The 15,130-nt window shown below is 42.8% G+C and overlaps 1 protein-coding gene and 1 non-coding gene across 4 annotated transcripts in view; both read right to left on the reverse strand.

Annotated features, from left to right (window-relative positions):
* Positions 1 to 14,684, reverse strand: part of vps25 (vacuolar protein sorting 25 homolog) — a 45,198-nt gene extending 30,514 nt beyond the window's left edge. Inside the window, exons 1-3 of one of the 3 annotated variants that reach the window (XM_071463144.1) lie at positions 13,084 to 14,684; positions 10,651 to 11,499; positions 31 to 504 (exon numbers count right to left, since the gene is read on the reverse strand). In XM_071463144.1, the coding sequence (XP_071319245.1) occupies positions 31 to 504; positions 10,651 to 11,457 (1,281 nt within the window). In that variant the 5' untranslated portion in view covers positions 11,458 to 11,499; positions 13,084 to 14,684. Of the gene's footprint in view, positions 1 to 30; positions 505 to 4,001; positions 4,267 to 8,081; positions 8,561 to 10,650; positions 11,500 to 13,083 lie in introns of those variants that run through there. The other 2 variants (XM_071463146.1, XM_071463145.1) reach the window with 2 other exon arrangements.
* On the reverse strand, positions 14,400 to 14,514 carry LOC139609340 (U5 spliceosomal RNA). The gene has a single exon (XR_011685208.1). It is a non-coding gene; the product is annotated as a U5 spliceosomal RNA (small nuclear RNA).
* Positions 14,685 to 15,130: the final 446 nt, after the last annotated feature.

The raw sequence follows: 15,130 nt of genomic DNA on the forward strand, positions 1-15,130 counted from the left end.
GGCTAAGTGGAGCAGCCAGGCTGTCCTTACCGGCCCGTCCTCGTGAAACCTGTGCACGCTCATAGGCTCCATCAGAGGGGGATACGGGCTCAGCGGCTCTGGAGGCTCCCAGGACGTCTCCCCAGACATTGGGTTGTAGAAGTAGGGGCGACCGCTGGTCTCATCCACTAACTGCTCCCAGTCTGAGGTCCACGCAGGGGGGGAGGCGGTGGACAGAGAGAGGGCAGGCGACTGAGGAGGTGAGGGGGAGCGAGGCTCCTCTGCAAGGAGAGGCTCGGGGTCTGTGGGGGAGTCTAGAAAGGGATTGTCCCAGGTGGTGCGCCCCGTGGCAGGGTGGTAGTAATACTCCTGTCCACTTTCCTGGTCAGTGTGCACCTCCCATCCCTCTGGTTCAAGGTAGGAAGGAGAGTAGGACGAAGGGGCTGAGGGGGGAGACTCAGAGATGCTTTGGCGAAGCTGTGCTACATTGACGTACACAGCTGACCTGAGACTTTCATTCTCCACCTGCGGAAAGGCCAAAAAAAGCAGATGAAGAAAGTCAGGTGCTTTTACAGAGCAAGAAAAACAGCTAACACAGAAACTTTGTGTGTGTGTGTGTGTGTGCTTTTATAAAGCTAAACCAAGCTTTCAAATGTCCATCTTGTCACTTTCAAGTACTTGGAAACAATATTTCACAAGATCAGTGCTACGTCAAACAGTGTCAAGTACCAGCCTCCAGCCCACTGCTCTTAATATAACTATAAGTCTGCCTTCTGCATCTTACAGTGCTCAGGAAGTAGCCTACAGCTGAAAAAGAAAAGACACAAACCACAGAAATGTTGCTCCCACAATAATCATCATTACCTAATCCTAGCCTCATTTTTAGTGCACAAAAAAAACCCACACACTAGAGTTTAATGCTCTCATCGTGTCAAAGCTGTGTCAAAGTTTGTCTGTGTAGGTGATGCCTTCCAAACTACGATGTGTCAATAACAGCATCGTACCACAAACTACGCTCAGGCATCATCAATGAAAACTCTCTTATGCTCCAACACAAACTACATTTTCAGTGTCTATCAGAATGAAGCTGGTGAAACCTCCACGTGACGCCGCTTTTATGGACAGAGCTCCACACGATTCCACTCGCCGCATGGCAGGAACATGACATGCAAATACACCCCATCATCACAACTAATTTGCTTGAAGAACGCCAATGAGAGTGAAACACGGGCGTGCGATGAAAGGCTGTCTCTGTTGTCTGTCCCCAGCGCTCCCGACACTGTGATGCAACAGCTACACTTGAGATGACCCCTGCCAAATTAAAAACACTGCCATCTTTCAGTCTCCCTCCTCTCACCTGGGTTTCGCCGAGGCAACTGTTCCTCACCGTGAGAGCCCCGGGATCTGTTGGCCCGGAGAGCCTCGACGCCGTCATGGTGGCAGAAATACAAAGAGAGGCTGCTGTCTTTTTCAGACCTCACTTTAACTGTGTCTTGTCTCGCAGCTAGCCACATGGTCTATATTTATCAAGGCCTGAGACCTGCGTGATGGCTGTGCTGTATCTGCTTATCGCTGTGATCAATGTGCAGAGGTTTAAGAGAGAGACATGTCAGGGAAGCCAGTGTATGCTCCGAATTTGTATCTACTATATATATATATATATATATATATATATATATATATATATATATATATATATAAATTATATGCTACTTGCAGTTACGTTGTAATTACGTTACTTTTTTATTGTGCTGCATTTAGTTGACAGTTGTTTCTTATTGGGGTGGTTGCAGCTCAGGAGGGACAGCAGGTTGTTCACTAATAAGAAGGACCATGGTTCGATTCTCTGCTCCTAAAACAAATTTTTCATGCTTATGGTGCAGCAACCTGCCTTTTTCTTTGCTGTTTCCTCTCTGGAGCAGTTTTTCATCAATTGATTAAAATACATTATTCTTTCACTTGTAAAATATGTTTTTAGGAAAAAATTATAAATTGAAATGTCTTCATTTAACATTGAAACCTGCAATACACAGAGTGGTCAACATTTGCCCCACCTATAACAGTAAAATGCTACTTACCATATAGCAATACTATAATATAGAGCTTGAGAATGCAGGGCTTTCACTTGCAATGGAGATTTACATTGTTGTATTGCTGCTCTTCCTCAAATAAAGAATCTGAATACTTTTTCCACCACCACCAACAGGCCGAGGAGCTCAACAGATGACGATAAAAGTAGTTAACATGAATAAAACCTCAACTACGGCAAGGTGAGGAGAGCATTTCCACATTTTCAATTGGACTTTGTGTTTTTTTTTTTTTATCTGTCTGTTCAATGTTATCACTTTGCTGACTTTGCTTCATTATTGATCTCAATATAACCATGAGGCAATCAATCGGACAGCCAGACAACTGACCCTGAAACAAGATTGATTCCAAACAACACACACACACACACTACGAGACACAGGAATAGACACAGAGGAAATGAAAGAGTTGCTTCATTGATATCTGAAATAGCTCCGCTGGAATGCCCCCATCCTTTGGAGCAAACCACCCAAACTCAGCCGCCTGCGATGAAAGGAAAACTTGCACCGACTGTATAAACAGATCAACAAACACTGAGAGGCTATGGTGTGACAGATTGTCATCACTTTGAAGGGATTATCAGTGAGTACTCACATGCAAATATCTGAAGTACATTTCCTCAAGTACTGTACTTCAGTATAATTTGTGCGTCATTTTATGTGAAGGAATTTTTTTACAGACTATCACGCATTGTTTCCATAGGTCACTTACAAGTTAGGCCTATAAACTATAGTTCATGTCTGTCTCTGGGATAGCGATGATAGACAGTCCAGCTCGCCCAGTCCCCAATGGCAGTAGCCATGGCAACCAAGGTCGTAGCTGCAGACCTGTCCATCACACGTTATACTCCACTTCTTTTCAGAAGGAAATGTCATAGTTTTTGCTCGACTACATTTATCTGACAGCTGTTACTTGTCAAGACTTTACATATGAAACATGATGATCCTATAAACCACAATGCATTGTCAAAGATTAACCCAGTTCCTAAACTTTTTGGCTTGTGACCCCAAGGAAAAAAAACACAATACAATGTGAGTCGCTTGCAGTTTCACCAGAAAAACATTTTTTTCTCTTCGTTCCTACCTCAGCGATCATGTTACCACCTCTCAGATTTATCCCATCAACACTAGGCTGGAAACCACTGAAAGTAAATGCATCAGTAAGAATCTAATGATGTCAATTATAATAATACATCAAAGAAACAATTTTTCTGCAGGATTTTTTCAGTAGATTTTGCTGATAATTCTTCTGTTAGTTAGTTAGTTAGGATTCTGACATAGTACTTTTACCTGTAAAAGAGTATTTCCAAACTAATGTAGTGGAGGATCTGAATACATCTTCTATCACCTATGCCCTTGTTAGTATCTTTACAGTGAGTGGGTGAACACCGTCTGTTTCATGCCCCAAGACATGGCTGCTGTATCTTCCTGTTTTGCTTAAAAACGCAATATTTAGGGAGAAAAGCGACATTTTGTTTATTTCAGGATGAAAAGCATTATTTTAAAATGTTCAGTCACTCTTGTTCTTTGAAGCAGCTGCATCCTGTAAAGCCATATGATGTTATACATCATAGCTCTACTTCTCTAGTGTGGTTGTTTTGATATAAAGACCTGCTCATGTGCGCAGTAAGAGACTGAAATCCTCATCGACAACAAACGAAACTCTCAAATTCAGACCTGAACCCATAAAAGGGTTTTTCAACATCCAAACTGAAAAGTTAAAACAACAAAACCGACGTCTAGGCAGCAACAGCTGTGAGTTCACTGTTCACTCCACTTCACGCAGTACAGGAAGAAACAAGTGCAGGGGTGACATGTTTACGCAAAGCAGGAAGCGAGACACTCACCAAAACATATAAAACACACTGATCACACAGGCTGAAATTTTAGAAATGTGGCGATAAAAGCTGCTTCGATGGCAGCGGGATCACCTACCTGAGGAACCACCGGCAGAGTCAAGCCCTGCTTGGCCCGGTGACTTGGCCAAACCCTGGAGTACATGTCCACCATGTTTAAATCATTCTTTTTAGAGGAGCCATAAATCCAAAACGTACAAACTGACACCGAACTCGAGCGACCCAAATGGTGAGACCACGTTCAATCAGCTTGTGATGGGAGAGAGTGAGAGAGAGAGAGAGAGAGAGAGAGGTGTCGGCACACTCATGAAACACACCCTCCAGCGCACATCCTCCTCTTGCTGCAGCTGTGACAGTTGCAGCCCAGTTAGAAAGGAGAACTGTGAACTCAATGTTACAATAGCAGCAGGAAGGGACTGTGTGCGGACTGGGTGAGATGTGTGTGTGTGTGTGTACGTGTCTGTGTGTGCGTGAGAGTGAGTGAGTGAGTGTCTGTGTTTGTGTGCATGAATTCCGTTGCGCAGGATAGGGGGGTAGAGGGTAACTGTCTGCTTGTGCTAAGAGCCAAAAACAGAAAGAGACAACGAAAACAAGACAGAGAGGAGGGTTAGATGAAGGGAGCAGCACAAACTATGCAGGTCACTTCAACCTATTTCCTGCCTGTGGGTCTATATGATAAAAAGGGAAATGATAGCAATGGGAACAAAGCTCTTGGAGAGCGTGTGCCTTTCAGTTTAGGGATATACTCAAAAAAAGAAAACACGTTACAGAAAATGAAAGCCACTAAAAACTACTGTTTTTTTTTCCTCCATGTGAAGCAGCTTCTCTAAAATGTACAGTATTCACCCTTCTTCAGTAGGTCACTCAGCCAATGATGGGGGGGGGGGGGGGAGGGAAGCAATAATTTCCCACAGTGATATGGGAGAGCTGTGATGAGACGTCGTGTTGTTGAAACTGCACTCCACGAGGGTAAAGGCCTGAAACAGGAAGTCCAATTGTTCAATCAATACTTCCTTCTACATGGTGACAACGTTAGCCAGCCTGCTGCAGACAGCAGGCAGAGCGTTTTGTGGCTGTTTCACTCATGGTTTTTTTTGGGTTAGGGTTGATCTGAAATTAGGTTTGAGGCTGGTGGGTTTTTGTTTTGTTTATTCCGCTGCGGCCATGCATGTGTGTGTCATGGCTGTAGGAAACTGCTATTTTCCTGGAGCAATCAAAACATTCTGCTTTTTTTCCCCATTAAGCACCTAAACAGAAGGTAGTTTGCAATTCAAAAAAACCTGACATGTTAATACTGCTGTGACAAATTTCAGAGATATGCACTGATATAAGTCTGATTCTAGTGACATCTTTCACATGTGACAGCTAAGTTTTGTCTGCAGTGCAAAACTGTTTATATTTGACTTGTTTTATCCAGAAGATGTAAATAATTACTTCTAACATTGTTTTCGAGCATGATGTGGAATGAAAATGCTGCAGAGCAGACAACTCTCTGCCCTCAGCAATGCATGAAGCAGCAATCTGCTTGATTACTTAACCACATTAGCACTCATCCAATCAAACAATGGAGTTCCAAATTGGGGCCCAAATCACGCCACAAAGCACACAGTTGAGCTATTGAATCAACATGGCTCCACCCCCCTCTTACATCACACTCTTCATGGCCCAGAATCCAGGATAACTCTGCTCAAAGCAGAGTCCATCATTATTGCATTCTTATCTTTGCTGCTGCAGGGCCTGGTCCGCGTGCCAACGCACAACATCTGCAGATATTGCTTGTTCATGACAGATTTCTCCCGCTCTTGTTTTGTAGGTGAAGTGTTTTCAGTGTAGGAGGGGAAACACTGAAGTGCAAGTTACTGCAATCCTCTCAGAGGAAACTAGAAATGAGCCGGTGAAAATGGAAACCTCACTCCTTTGCACAGATGACACCTTGACATTTAGCATCAGGCGCAAGTAAATATCAACAGAGAGCATGCAAACAGAGTGAGAGCAGGCTGCTGAATCTGACCGTGGAAAACATTCGGGACTTTAGCAGTAACTCTCTTTCTGGGAACCTTCTTCTAAATGCTGTAAAAACACCTTTGTATTCAAGGTAGGATCACTGCGATCAAGCACGCCATTACAGCCTCACGGAAATATTTTACAAATAGTAACAACACAAAAGACATTCCTGTTCATATGACTCACGCAACTCTTCACAAAGACCTGCTGAGGCCTCCTGCAGATTATCAATACATCACTTTGATCAATAATCTAAGGTGTCTAAAATTGCCTGCTATAGCTCCAGTTTTAACTCTGGTGTTACGAATACATTTGATTTACAGAGTAAGAATCTGATTCTCTGACAAATGAACACCCAGCAATCTTTAAAAAAAAAAAACAAGAAGATTGTTTTACACCATTTATTCTTTTGAAGGTTTAACCAGAAACCTCAAAGACTCATCTTAGTGTCTGGAGATAGAAATTTGATTTGCATGAATGAGTTTCACTTCTTCTTAATCTAAACAAACTTCTCCTTGACCAATTTAAATCATTATTTCAGTTATATATCAGTGTTTCTTTCCAAACGTTTCAATTTTCATACAAAATAGCAGGTAATATATTACGTGTCGTTTTACAAATGAGCAAGGACGTGTCAGTTCTGGTTACCTGGATTGGAAAAACCAGTTGCACTGGGTAAAAATCAAAAAAAGAGGGGGAAAAAAGGAAGTCTGGAAATGGTATCAGACTATCTACTGGATTTTTCAGAGATAACCAGGTGTTTGTTTTTCAGCTGCTTCGCTCTGTGACTTGAATGTAAAGGTAACACATGAGATAAGGCCAGGCCAGTCTAACCCTCGCCACTACTGTCACATGTCGTATGAAGTGCATACAGAACATACAGTTCAAGAACATGCACAAACCTGTGTGACACACTGGCTGCTTGTAAAAACCTAACAACTAATAACTCCCAACACATCCCAACAGTTTACACAATATGACTAAAGAATGGTGATAAAGGCTCATCCCGACCAGGAGCAATCAGGAAGCTGAAGATACATGCACCTGCTCTTGGCCGACACACGCTCTGTCAGGCAGGCTGTACAGAGAGGTGTGACATCACACTCACACTACCTGTCGGAGCGGTTTCTTGGCATTCGATTTTGTCAGTTTCACAGCACAGCAGGAATTACTGCACCACTGTAGGTAGAGCTGACTGCAAAGGTACGATTCCTCCAGTCCTTCTCAAAAATGATTTAAGAAAAGAATCAGTTTAAAAAGGCCAAAACATCACCGTCTGGGCTACGGTGTGCAGAGGGGGACAAAACAGACTCAACTTTTCTTGTACTTGCCAGAGATCAATGAGACATTGGACCCACTGTGTCCATATCTTCATGCTCAATACTCATCTTGAGCCTTTAGAGAGATTCTTCTAAAGAATGCAGACACACCGGTGCCACCAACAAGCAACAAAGAGACTGCACATAAACATGGCAGAATATCACCATCAAACAAAACAGGCCTGAATATGCATTCATGTTTTCCTCTCTGCAAGTTGTAAAGTTAGAATTAACCAAACTTTAGACTCTCAATCCCAACTGGATTTGTCATCCACTTACCAAACCCATGTGAGACCAGAAGGACAGCCTCCACAGACCCTTGGTATCAACTGACCTACATTTGAGCTAATTGCAAGTTCTGCACATTACATATGAACACACACACACACACACACACACACATGCCAACTGCATGGCAGAGCTGCCACTAAAAGCTCCAAAGCCCCTCTTGTTGGGAGTCAAGGCAGAGCCCCTCTTCTCCCTTCCCCTCACATGATCACCATGGAGATGGCCCTCCATTGTGGGGTAAGAATTGATGCACTTGAGGGGTCCTGGCTCGTCTGCAGCCCTGTGACAAGTGCGGGGGTCTCATTCATGCTTCCACAGAGGAGAAAGTGAAACACACAGATTATAAGCAGCAGATGCAGGTGCGCCCAGCCTCCCCGGTAATGTCAGCGCCGTGATGCGCACACTGTGGCCGGGTGCAGGGCTCCAGGTGTCCCCACACATCTGTTTAAAGCTCAACAGAAACCTCATCCAACCCCATTTCCTCAACACACTGGCTCCTGGCTGACGTCACTCCTCCTCCAACCTTGCAACAGGTGCGTTCAACTTACCTGGAGCAAAAGTTTTTTTTTTGTTTTAGTTTTTTTTTGTTGTTGTTTTTGTCGCTTATATTCAACAAACTACATCCAGGAGGAAAAGACCGGGAGGCGAGAGATCCGTTCGCCTGCGCGTCATCGCTTCGCCGCGGTGAAGTGACTCATGACTCCCGGGATCGTCGCCGGTGCTGGGGAAACCAGGTGGCAGCGGCTGGAGGTTTGGGAGTGGCCGGCAGCTTTAGGATTAACCCCTTCCTGCCCTCAGAGGGAAGCCGCCCAGCCGACACAACCTGTTTGTCACCTGTTCTGGAGCGAGCACGGCTTTCTGCAAGCTCCTCCGCCCTCAAGCCTCCAGCTCCCCCCGGAACAGACCGGACCAGGAGCGACGGTCGATCAGTCAATAATGTGAGCTATACCATACACACCGCCGGGTCAGTGCGGCTCCACACCCGCAGAAACCTCCCCCGACCAAAACTGGGATTGAATCAGCTGCTTTTTCTTTTTTCCTTTCCTTTTTTTTTTTTTTTCCTGAGGTATTCAGAAACACCTCTTTTCGCCTATTGAAATGGTTGGAAGGGGACCCGGCCATTCATATGCTGATGAGCTGGCACAGATACTGTGAACCCGACCAGTGAGGTATTCCAAGTCAGGACCCTCACTGCAGAAAGTGTCAGGATCAACAAGTGATTCACTCTGATCTGAGATCTGTACAAATCTGATCAAAACAAATGGTTGATCAAAACTTACTCACTGATGGACAGTGGCTTAGTAGATTTACTCCAGTGCTGGACTTCAAAGGAAAAAGTTATATGAAGGTTTTTTTGTGGTTCCAAAAGGAGCTGCACAAAATCTGATAAACTGATCAAATCTGATGAACTGACTCAAATGATGTCACTTGAGGCAACCCCCCCCCCATAAAACCAGTGGTGGACAATAAACATTTATTAAAATACTGTATGCTCCACTGCAGCACTGAGGTAAATATTACTTTAGCTATAGTTGTTGATTTTCAGTTAAGATTTTACACAGAAAACCAATGAGAAGTTTATTTTAAAAATTCTATTAATGATTAAACTACTCAACATATACATGATCTATAATATGTGCAGTAACATTGAAATACTGTAAGTTAACATCTGAAAATATAATAAATGATAAAGCAATATAACACTGATGGGGTCATTCTGCTGTCTAAAGAAGTGGTTTTATTTGTGACACTTTATGTGCATGTTAATATTTGATAATATTTATATACTTTTACTTTTTACATTTTAAATGCAGAGCTTAAATAAATCCTTCAACTGTACCAACACTTCACGAACTTCAGCAGATTGATAAATGCAAATAATAAGATGAAAGTTAGATGAGAGCGGGAAGTAAAATCACAGAGGCGTTACACTGTGTGACAGTAAGTTTAGGTGGGCAGAGATTTTTTTTTGCTGTGCTGCAGCACTTTACACATCAACGCGAGGCAGCGGTGCCAAACCTGTTTGCCTTGTGAGCCCTTAAAATGACGTAGTATCCAATCAAGGCCCACCATCACACATTCCTGTGTCAGTGGTGGGAGAGAAAATAGAGGCCTGAAGAGATAAGACTAGACTGTTATAGTATAAATGCCAAGAATAGAGCAAAATCGGAAAGACAGCAATATCATTTTACATAGCAGAACATGTTTTTATTCTGTCTTATCCTGTTAGATGTATCTTGTAAACCGACACCCAGACTGGGAAATATTAGACGCGTGTGTTTACAGGTGTGCAGTCAGTTGAGAGCCCTTGAATAAACACAATCTTGTGACTGTGTGCAACACTGCAGGAATGTCCTTTTAAATACTAATGCAAACATGTAACATGTGCGTAATTTATATTTGGTATGGTCTGTGATCTAATTTGTGTCAGTTCAAGGGTCATTGATGAAAAAGTTTGAGAACCACTGCTGTGGAGCACAAAGCCTCTAACATGACGAAACTGCGCCCTCTGCTGGCTGTGAAGTCACAGTGGCACATTTTGATCTTGCAATGCAGAAAGATGAATGAAAACAGTAACACAACAGTTCAGAGAGGGAATTCACACCTCGTAACACAAAGCAATGAGGAATGGGATAAAGCGATGGATCCCGCTGAGGGGAACAGGCATGAGAAAGGCGTTGCTGTTTGTTTGTGTTGTTGTTGAAGTTGTTTTTACTTCTTATTTTTAGGCATGAATTTGAATAATTGACTTCAGATAAAAAAAAAAGAAGGGAGACAGGAAGTTGAAATATGCACTGAAGCACATTTAGTAACCAATTCAAATGCATGCAGGGAATTCATATGGAAGGTGTCGCACCCCGGGAAGAAGTGGCTAAAATACATTCAAATAAATGGAGAAACTGTGGTGCACACATTTGGCAACCACACCCACATAAGATGGTAATGCCCCGATTTAAAACATATTTCAAGAAGTGGTGTTTGAGCCACTTTAAAGAAGTATTCCTCCAGAATTTCACAATACCAGAGGGCAAATATTGCTAACAGCAGCATTTAAATGCATCATGATTAAATGGGTACAAGCTGACCACAGTAAGTAGAACTGCATTTTATCCTTACCTGCTCAACAGGAAGTGCATCTGTAGAGGGAGCTTGAGCCAAACTCTGCTGCTGCTGCTGCTGCTGCTGCTGCTGCTGCTGCGACGCTGATACGTCATTTGAAGCAACAGGGCTAAGCACCTCAGAAAATGTGTCAACTTCTGGGAGGCGCAGCTCTGGGATGGTGTCATATATGGGTGACGGAGGGGGTGAAGGGAAGCTCATGTCCTCATCGTCCACAGAAATCTGCGGCAGTTCTCCCTCATCATCCCGCTGCGAGCTTTTTGGCTTTTCTTGTCCGTTCCCAGCCTTTGGTACAGGATGAGGCTTCGCATACAGTTGCAGGTCATCAGTTTTCTGAGGTGCTGAGGTAGATGAAAAGCTTCCTGCTGGATTGTGTGTCTTTGTGTCGTCCGGGGCGAGCTCAGAGCAGCTGATGGCCTGTTCTTCTTTCTGAGTCTCGCAAGGCCTCTCATCTGTTTGGTTCCCACAGAAACCAAAAGTGGAGAAGCGGCGTGTCTCTTTTGAAGCGTCCTGAGCTGTTGCTTTATGTGGCGTTACGTTTGCAATATCCACCGTCTTACTGTTAGTCACACACCCGGTTGAAGCCAGTTCATTATCACCGGGAGAGTCTCCGGGATGGGGCGGCAGCTCCTTCACATACTGGGCAGGGACGTAGAAGGGCCTGGTGTGCTGGTCTCTGCGGACGTGCCACCAGTGCTCGTTGGTCTTGGCGACCAGGATGAAGCTCTCGTTGGGCTTGATGGAGATGAGGTGACCGTCCTTTGCCGTGTACTCGAACGCGTACTGCACGGACACGAGCTCCATGATCCAGGGTGGCCCCTGAGTTAACGTCCACGCATCATGGAGCTGCAAATAGAGGAAACGTGAAGGTGTTGTGGCTTTCACAAACGAGTTCTCACAACTGTCAGAAGTCAGGATCGCACACTTCCACATATCTGTAGAACTACATTGCCTCTTTACACTTTAGCCTTTTAAGGTTTGTCTGTGTGGACAGATTATAAGACAACACGAAAACACCACCCAAGAACCCCAAACTGAAAGAGACACAAAATGACAGTGTAGCTTTTATGTTGCTTTTGTGTATTTTCTAGTTGTTTAGTGCCCTTTGTTGTAGTTTTGGGTACATTTTGTGGGTCATTTCATGTCTACTTGTGGTTGATTTGTGTCTCTTTGTAGTCATTTGGTGACACTTTATGTCTCATTGTTGTCATTTTGCATCTCGGTGTCATCCTGCATCTTTGCAGTCGTTTATTGTCTCTATGTCGATCAAACATGTGTCCATTTGTAGCAGCTTTGCATCATTTTCTGTTTTCTGTGTTCTCTGTGTTGTGTCTCTTTGTCATTGTTCTGTGTCTTTTCTAGTCGTTTTGTGTCCTTTGTTGTAGTTTGGGGTACATTTTATTGGTCATTTTGTGTCTCTTTGGTGTCATCCTGTGTCTTTGTAAACATTTTGTGTCTCTCTTGTTGTAGTCTTGGATCAACTTGTCTTTGTAGACATTTTGTGTCCATTTGTAGCAGCTTTGCATCATTTTCTGTGTTTGTGTCGTTGCTGTTTTTGTATCTTTTGCAGTTGTTTGACTGATTTTCCAACAAGTAATGTTTCCAGTCAGAGCCTGGGTCAGTGCGACCCGGCAGGCCCGCTCAGTACAGTTGACCTTATTGTGAGAACGCTCATTTATGAGAGAGGTTGGTAGCGGAATATGAACTAAAGGGTGGCAGACATTAAAAAAAAACTCTATTTCTGTGCACAGGAATTGACAGGAAGTTGTTTCCATTTGCTGCAAACTACAACCTAAACTTACCAACCACTAGTGCAGCAGACCGAAAATTGCTTAGCCACAAAACAGGAAGCCTGCACAAACCTTAACTCAGCGTGAGTCCGACGTCACCTGGCAATCTCAGTTTGCCTTATCTGGCTGTGTTTTATCTATGAGGCATTCAGAGTATTTACAGCTGTCTGTCGTCTCATAAAGCACACTTATTACGATCCAACTACAGGGTCATGTTGTCAGCAGCTATTTCACATGCAAAAGATACAACTCTCTCTTTTTGCTGTTGCCGTTGTTGTAGCCATATTATTAAATCTGAACATTTCCATTTCATTTTAGGTGTGGCTGAATGTGTATTTAAAATTTTGTAAAAAAAAAAAAAAAATGCAAAAGAAAAGAACAAACTGAAAATAAAAAAAAAGTTGAACAAAGTTGGGAAAAATGACTCCACTCAGCTTCCTGACTCATCTCCAAGTTAAGTTTAACACACAATATCTTGTTGAAGCTGGTCGTTCAAAATCAATTCACTGAAGTGTAAGTCAGCACAGCTCTTGTGAATACACTTTTAAAACAAACAGAACGACAACAACAACAACAAAAATCATATCCTGGAATTTCACATCCTGAGGCTTCAGTGAGGAGCGATAATTTATCTACTTGCCTGATTGTGTTTCCAAAGGCTTCCCGTAATTGATGGTCCCTCAAACAGACCTGAAGCTGCTGTGTTTGTAGAGAGCCGCAGCCGCTCAGCTCAGACTGCTGCCTACATGTATTGTCTCTGCTCGCCTGCCTCTCTCTTATTTCCTGTTCTGTGCGATTGTGTGTGTCTCTGCTGAAAAAAGGCAACCACTGAGCGATTACAGCACTAAAGCCACGAGAAATGGGAAGTCTGACTTTAACCAAACTTCCCAGTGTGTGTTTTTTTTTTTTTATATTTATGAATTCTTTTTGTGGCATCTCACAGACAGAGGGTGGACCGGAAAGAGTGGCAAGAAGATGACTAATTTTCATATTACACAACATAGCAATTCTAAAAATGTAAGAGATTTATTATACATATATATCTATTTAATTAAGGCAAATTTAACTACAATGTTGACGTTGATGTAGATATTTAATCATTATTTTTCAGGAGGATTATATGCGTAGAAAATAGAATCTGATATAATATCATTATGACTATAAAAGAAGATCTTATAGTAAATGTCAAGGAAACAATATATATTGATGTACTTATTACTTATGTGGGCTGTGCTGAGCTTTGCGCCATCTGCTGCAATTTAAAGGAAACTGCATTTTCTTATTTATCATGTTATTTATAAAGGGAACTCTACATTAATTTTAAAATAAATGAAAAGACCCCAAATTTTTGCTGATAACTATTTGAATATAGCACCAGGATTAGATACGTCGAAAACAACGAAAGCTGCATATAGTATATAAATATACACATATATATACAGTACTGTGAAAAAGACTTTATCCGTCACACAGTACCATCCCATAATGCATCTGACCTGTCCCCAAATTCATTCTGCAAGACAACAATGAGTCCAAACACACTGGACTATCCACAGCTCAGTGGCAGATGGTCTGAGCCCCCACAGAGGCCTGGTCTCAGCATCATGGCGTCAGTCTGGGATTGAATGAAGGGACAGAAGACACTGAGACAAAAAGCTTGGGACGGCCTGAGTGAACCTGTGCACATGGACTGTTACTGTTTCACTTTACTTTTTGTGCCTAGATCATTCGGACAGTGTTGTATATTAAATAAAGTATGTTAACTTATTTGTGTTTCCTATTTTTTGCATCCTAATTGTATTTTTTACTAAATGGAAAACACATGTGCAGCCCGGGTGCAGATCTCACATGGTCTCTGTTTATCCAGGTGACGTATCACAGACGTCACGCATCTAATTCACCTGTATCACGCAGATTTGTTTGCGGGGTTTCTGTATTTTCTTTGACAAAGTAGGAAGCCCCGCACGAGGCAGGGCATCAAAAAATTAGTTTGAACTCATATTGTTCCTCTCCACGGAAATCTTTAGTAAAAGGCGAAAGATTTATACGATCTGAAGAGAAACATGAGTGTACTGACTCTACCGGGGAAACCTGGAGGTAGTGATCCGCCGACACACACCCTACAGGGACGGTGTCGCCGCGCCGGTGCAGCTAGTTGTTTACGTTGTGTGTAAATCAGATGTATATACACACACGACACAAACGTTAATCGTTATATAAGCAGTTTTTAAAACCAAACGATAGATTTTGATAAGTGTTTGAAGTCTTACGCGCGGTGCATGACGGGTACTGGTGCGTTGCTCCTGGTTACATACCGCACGTAAGGAGCTCTTTTAGCATTCCTACTTAGCAAAAATAAACTGCCAAACTAATTATTAACAGGCTTAGCTGTGATTTTTTTTTTTAAAGAAAGGAACATATCGTCAAAATGGGAAATAATGGTTAAATAATGGGCGTGGAAACCACACGCATGCGCTGTACTCCCACAGGGAGTAAAAACAAAACAAGAGAATTACCTCCTGTTACTTCCGCTCTCGCAGGAAGAACCCCAGCACAAAGAGTCGTCGCGAAATGGAAAATAACTATTGTTCAACAAGTAAGATTAAGATTTGGATGAAGATGAATTCCCCATATATACTTCTGTTACACAAAATAATCGATATATTTATTACTTTTCTCTCACTTTG

Source organism: Trachinotus anak, unplaced genomic scaffold (genome assembly GCF_046630095.1).
Source record: "Trachinotus anak isolate AG129_WGS33_773 ecotype Australia unplaced genomic scaffold, CSIRO_AGI_Tana_v1 ptg000025l, whole genome shotgun sequence".
Lineage (NCBI taxonomy): Eukaryota > Metazoa > Chordata > Actinopteri > Carangiformes > Carangidae > Trachinotus > Trachinotus anak.